This window comes from Necator americanus, chromosome X, assembly GCF_031761385.1.
Source record: "Necator americanus strain Aroian chromosome X, whole genome shotgun sequence".
NCBI classification, from domain to species: Eukaryota; Metazoa; Nematoda; class Chromadorea; order Rhabditida; family Ancylostomatidae; genus Necator; species Necator americanus.
This window is the reverse complement of record NC_087376.1, coordinates 19,788,625-19,794,977: the sequence shown is the minus strand read 5'-3', so window position 1 is coordinate 19,794,977 and position 6,353 is coordinate 19,788,625. Positions and strand designations below refer to the sequence as shown.

Below are 6,353 nucleotides of genomic sequence, written 5' to 3'. Positions count from 1 at the left end.
CTTACATTAGTAGCTCGATCTAGTAACCCTTTGAGTTCCGCACTACGTACACTTTCAATCTTGCTTACGTGTTCCCAGTCTAGCGATCGTGCCCTTCAACCTCCACAACAATCATAAAGACGTGATATATGCAATAGTTTTGAAAACAGTAAAAATGTGGACTATCGACAACAAGAAATATATTGCAAAAACGCTACCCTAGGAGGAATTTGCAATGCTAAAAACAAAACAAAATCCGTGAAGGTCTGAGATATGTGATAAGTTTAGTGTTTTCCCTGTTAGATAAGAGTGCACCAAAAGTTAATTCTAGAGTGTCAAAATGAATCGAAATCCTTGTCTAAGTATGAAATAACGGCACTCACTAGGAAATATTAAAGATGGTTTTGTCATGACTTTGAAGAATATATACCGAACTGTTGTATCACAAAAGCCAAAGAATAATCATAGAACCTGCAAACGAGTGTGAATCACTGAGATTTTCTCGGATTCTTGTGTTCTCTCATCTGGGCACGTCGTTATTCAGCGAAATGTTGTAGTTTCTTATGTTAAAGGCATCATCCCACGAATCTGAGGTGGCGCAAATTTCAGGTGGAGTATTCTTATAAAGGATAGAAGACTATGGAGAGGAAGGCGATTCCGTCCATTTCTTCCTAATTGCCGTAAAAAATGTCCCGAAAGATACGGCGCCACACAAGGCTGGCGCGCTCCAGTCGAACTTCTTGTGGAAAAAGGTGCGCCAGAACGCCCAAAGCCGTATCTTCCTGGCCGTTTTTTACGGCAATTAGGAAGAAATGGGCGGAATCACTGTACTCCCCATAATCTACTATGCCGTATACGAATACTCCACCTGTAATCCGTACCACCTCAGTTTCGTGGAGTGATGCCTTTAAATTTGTCTGTCAAAAACGGGTTGTGCCAAAAATGATATCAGCTATTGCAATTGAGTCACAATAGTGTGAGTTGATTGGATTTCTGGCCTTTTAATTCTAAGTTTTTGCACACTTCGACCCCCTGTAACCGCAAACGAGCAGCAAACGAACAGCAGAAGAACAGAAGAACAAATATGTGCACAATTATTACATGTTAAATCGTCTCGAGGCGCTGAGTTTTAGTCTGCGTGTAATTGTTTCGTGCCGTTACAGCAGACAAGGATTTTTTGTGCTCAGAAACCCACACGCAGGTGTGTTCTCTACCTGAGAGGGTTTTGTTTTTGATTTGATTCAAATAAACTCTCTATATAAAGTTGCCTACTTGCGATGAAATTTACGTCAGTCACTTAACCATTGTTCATTTTCTTCAGTGTGTCAGTTGTGCTATGAAAAACGTAGTGCTGCTCTCTTGATCCGCAGTTTCATCTCTATTATTGATGGGGACCAATTACGCCTGGTATCTCGTTTAAAAGCAGCCTCTCACGTGGTGCTGATCCTACAGCAAAAGCGTCGAGTTCAGATTGTAGATTGCGAAACCCAGCGTGGTTCTGCTCATCTTTCCTCAATCGTCGTAAAAAACTCGTCACTTTAGTTCCTACGAGACACGTTACAACGCAGACCTACAAGAGTTTGCCACGTTAATTCACTTTTCACTCCTGTCCCTTCCAAATTCGCAGTTTCCACCGCTCCGTTGCGACACTAACCTCGCGCGGCGTTTGTTCAAGAGCACTAAGGAGGCGTGGTCTAGGCGATCCAAGGCGGTCGTAAATGTTGTCTAACTGACGGAGCGGCAGCCGTAATTACGCAGAGGCACTGAAGGTTAGCAGCTGATTTTCGCGGGTACCTCTGTCCCGCACTCTCGCCGGAATGCTTTTGATAATGAAAACCAAAAAACTACTGGAAAGTAGAATTTACCGGTGATTCTTCTAGAATTGCATGCACCTTTAGCATTTCCACGCGATTTGAATATGATTTTAGCGATTAACCCAGACTGACTTAAGGAGGGGCACCCCGATGGTGCTAAGACTTCCCACGATGTTGTCAATGTGCTCCTCTTCAGGCGCCAAAGAGGTTGACCCTTGTCATGCAAGCTGGTGATGTTGATAATTCCTCTTCAACGTCGAAGATGAGGCCTGTTCGCTCACTTAACTATCCTAGTTTTTTTTAAACGTAGTCAAGGGAAATGATAAATTTTTGTTTTTTTCTGCTACTTTTGTTTTTTTTTCTGTTTTGTTACTTTTTGTTATGTGTTTTACCTTTTGTTACTTAATCTCTCCCAACTTTCGAGAGAGCCACGACTCCTTCAAGAAACCAAAAATTACTGACAAGGATTTTCCCTGTTGGTCTATAAAATATGGTAGCGGATTTTCCAACCACGCTATCGCAATTGCGCGATGAGAAAAGTGCAAAATTTTGGAATTTCGGTTGCGCGTCAAAATGTGTATGACTCCAAACAGAGTCCAGTAATCAGCTTAATGGTTTATAAAGGCTTTTCCCTTTTAAAATGTGCTACAGGAGTGTTTTTTTAAACTAAATTCTTGCCTGATTTTCTTCACATTCCCTCTCGTTCTCTCAAAAGCTAGCTGAGAAAAAGTTTAAAAATTTGCTAACATTCACAAATTTATTTCAACTAACTTTCAAAAAAAAAAAACCAGAAGATCCTTAGCAAAAAAAGATAATGATTCATTGATTGATTTTACAGCGAGAATTGTCCTCTACAAAATCGACCCCTACTTCTCTTTCTAAGCTTTTTTTCACCAATTTCACCAATTTTCATGTTTATTTGAACTAACAAAATCCGACCAGACTAGCAGTAAGCATTGGGAACGTACGAGCTATACAACCTGCACTGTTGTATGGCGAAAGCTTCCCATACATTGCAAAAAGGTGCTGTCGTCCAGCACATCGCCAGTGCCCATGACCAGAAAGGTCAACTGCCTGGAGGGAGCGTGAAATCTTTAGGAACAAGCTTTCGTTTCGTCACGCTGAACTGCCGAACACTGTCGAGTGATATCTTTGCGTTTGTTACACTGCAGGAAACACTCATCAGAGATCAGGCCGTCATCATCACCTCGGCAACTACTTACGGCGATGCTGATCAAAAGAAGGTAGGAGGCTGCACAACAGCTGTGAGAAACGACTACAACAATCTGGTGGGGGAATTTGACTCAACGCCGTCTAAATGTGCCTTTGTACAACTGGTGCATCATAGAGGACCCTGGATCGCAAGTGCATACACACATAAGACCGCATGAGACCGCTGAAGAGAACAGTGGCGCCTTTTAAGATGAAGTTAATGCGCTGCTGTTCAGCAGGCAGTTATTGTCGGAATCGACGCGAATTTGAAATCTGGACTTGATCAACAGTCCGATCTGCTGCAAAAAAAAATTTCCAACGTAGAGCACGTTGAATGACGGTAGCCGTCTGGTTGACTTATGTGTGACCGCTCTCAAGTACGCCAACGATGTTGTTATACTCGCGGAAAGCAGCACGGAAATTTACAAGTTGTCAACCTTCAAACGATAGAACTCGACGATGAGTTCTGTTACCTGGGCTGTACGCTGAAGAACTACGGCAGCTACAAGAACGATATTCAGCAAAGATGTGCTAAAGCAACTTCTGCATTTAACTCCTTAACAAAATGTCTGTGGTCGACCCCCATCACCAACGAAGTCAAGCTGCGAGTCTACCTATCTGCAATTCTCCCCATCGTGATGTACGGATCGTACACTTGAGCAGCACCATCTACGGTGATGGGGAGGCTTGCTTGCACGGAACGAAAGCTGCTTAGACGGCTACTTGGCTACTTTTGGCCCGGGATATACCACAAGGAAGATCTTTACGCAGAAATTGATTTGGTATACCGGAGAATGACAAGTGGAAGATACCAACATCTTGCACCGCCATCGAAAGTGACTAGAGTAAATCGTCTTCGCTTCTTTGGTCATATATTAAAGAGACCAGCAGATCGCCTTGTTTAAATGCAAGCAGATCTCTTCGAGACCTCGAGCGGAAATCAAGGTGGACCAACAATCGATCGAACTCGACAATCAGTTCTGTTGCGTGGGATGTGAAGAACAACGGCAACTACGAGGAGCAAAGATGCGCTAAGCCCATTTCTGCATCTAACTCTTTAACGAATTGCCTGCGGTCGACATCCATCACCAACGAAGTCAAAATGCGAGCCTACCTGCCCGCAATTCGCCCTATCATGATGTACGGATTGGAGGGTTGGGCAGCACCGTCTACGGTGGGGAGACTTGATTGCACAGAAAGGAAGCTTAGACGGCTCTTTGGCTACTTTTGGATTGAGATATGCCACAATGAAGAGCTTTACGGGGAAATCGATGAGGTGTTCCTGCGGATGACACGTGGAAGATATCAACATCTTGCACCGCCATCGAAAGTGCCTACAGAACCTTTGGTCATATATTAAGGAGGCCAGCAGATCGCCTTGTTCAACAAGTTTTGAGGAGTTTATCGGGTTCAAGCTGGAGGAGACCATCTGGGCGAAAACGGTTCTGGATTGAGATGGTGAAAGAGGACATGAGGACATTAGGTGTGGATAGGCAGTTCAGGCGAGACGTAAAGTTTCGCAGGATGGAAAAGCGACAGAAGGATTGATTCCATGCAAGCTCCCGCAAAAGTTCGAGAAGGTTGGGCAGAGCCATGTTCAATAAGGCACATCTAGGTGAAGATGCGATTAGTCGCGTCAGGCGATGACATCAGAGATCAGAACACTGCAGCTGTATCACCTATCGCGATCTTGACAACATGAAAGTGCCCTTGCTTGTCCAGATCTGCATTACATGGCGTGCGCAAGGAATAAGTGAGCGATGGGTCACTGCTATTCTAGCACAATGAGATGAAATCATCCTTAATCTTAGATATTGAATATCTCAGCAAGTCCCCAGAAGTTGATAGTTCTACTTGACATTAACAACGTTTACTCAGAACCTAATGAAGTTAAGAAATGAAAGGAGTGACGAGGAAATAGACGCGGTAGTGAAGCGATTAAAAATGAACAGTGAAAAAAAATAATGAAGCACAAATGCACACGATACTCGACGTGAATGTCAAGTATGTTTTCGCAGAATGATACATCTCTTCAGGGTTATGGCGTTATAATTAGCTTCCCCTGTCACATTGACACTTTAGGTGCTGTAGGTGAATGGAATGCACCACAATATATTGAAGATGACCAAGATGCGCACTTTTGATAATATAAAGAATAAAGGATAAAGTTTCTGGCGTTAATTAATCCGCTTGGGATGCACCCCCACGTTCACTTCAATTCAGAATCGTTTGAGGTTTACGAACGTGTAATTGGCCTACACAATGACTTGCAGTGGCTAGCTGATGTGTCAAGTCAGTGTTTTCATCCCGTGTAACTGGCCTATACTTGCGGAGCTCCCACACAAGTCTGGCACTAATCTATCAATCCCGGAGGGATGAAAGGCTTGGTAATCACTAGGGCGGATTCGAACCTCCGATCGATCGCGCAGGAAGCGGAACCTCTAACCTCTACACTACACCTGCCCATGATTTGATAATATGAGGGATATTATTTTCTATGTTTTCTATAAGTGTGCTTATGAGGTTTTCAGATGGAACCTTTAGTTGCCTGACGTTCGACTATTTCGCCGTCTTCAGAGGCCTCGGATATTAACATTGGATTCCACTTATCTAGAGAAAGTGATATCTCTGTCAAGTCTTGATTGGAAGAACGAAATAGATAAAAAGATATCAGGAATCCAAAGTCAACTTTCAAACGATGAAGCCTTACGAAGAGATATTTCCTGACTAGATATACAAGAAAACAGATGAGAGTATATACACGCACTTAATCAATTACCTGGCGCTAAAGGTGTTTTTAGGCAGTATACATTACGAAATAGTAACCGCACTCCGGCAAGTCATGTAACAGTCTTCACAAACAAAGGGGATGTTTTTTTCAAAGAGAAATGCTTTGGCATAGCTCTGAAACTTCGTCAGATCGATTTTTCAAAGTTTGAAGAAATTCTCTGCCAACTTGTGTGAGGTCATCCACATGCAGCTTTCTACAAGACTTTTTTGTGTCATAAAAGTCCATTGGGTTCGCGCTTAAGCGTGAAATTTTTTTGAATCTTAGATATGCATCGAGAGCATAATCTTCTCCAAGTGATATTGGTAGGACAGTGAACAGAACAAGATACACACACACTTAATCTTAATGTGGCACCTGTGTTCCTCAGACATATTGCGCTCGTTAATCAACTCTGCTTGCAACCGATCCATATCCTGAGTTAGGTCTCGTTTACTCCTTCCACAACACAGAACAGTGCGAAAATTGCAGTTTCCTTCGCATCGAGCTTCCAGCTAGAAAGAAAGGAAGTTTTTCCGAAATTCCGCTTAGCTAAGACTGGGTCAAAAAAGCATTCAAAT

General features: G+C 43.0%; 1 protein-coding gene across 3 annotated transcripts in view; it reads right to left on the bottom strand.

The window, feature by feature from the left end:
- Window positions 1–6,353, bottom strand: part of RB195_024253 (uncharacterized protein) — a gene marked incomplete at both ends in the record, with an annotated part of 134,705 nt that overhangs the window by 3,926 nt on the left and 124,426 nt on the right. For all 3 annotated transcript variants that reach the window (XM_064211959.1, XM_064211960.1, XM_064211958.1), the window contains 2 exons: window positions 6–93; window positions 6,151–6,287. In XM_064211959.1, coding sequence (XP_064067839.1) covers window positions 6–93; window positions 6,151–6,287 — 225 coding nt within the window. The remainder of the gene's footprint in view (window positions 1–5; window positions 94–6,150; window positions 6,288–6,353) is intronic.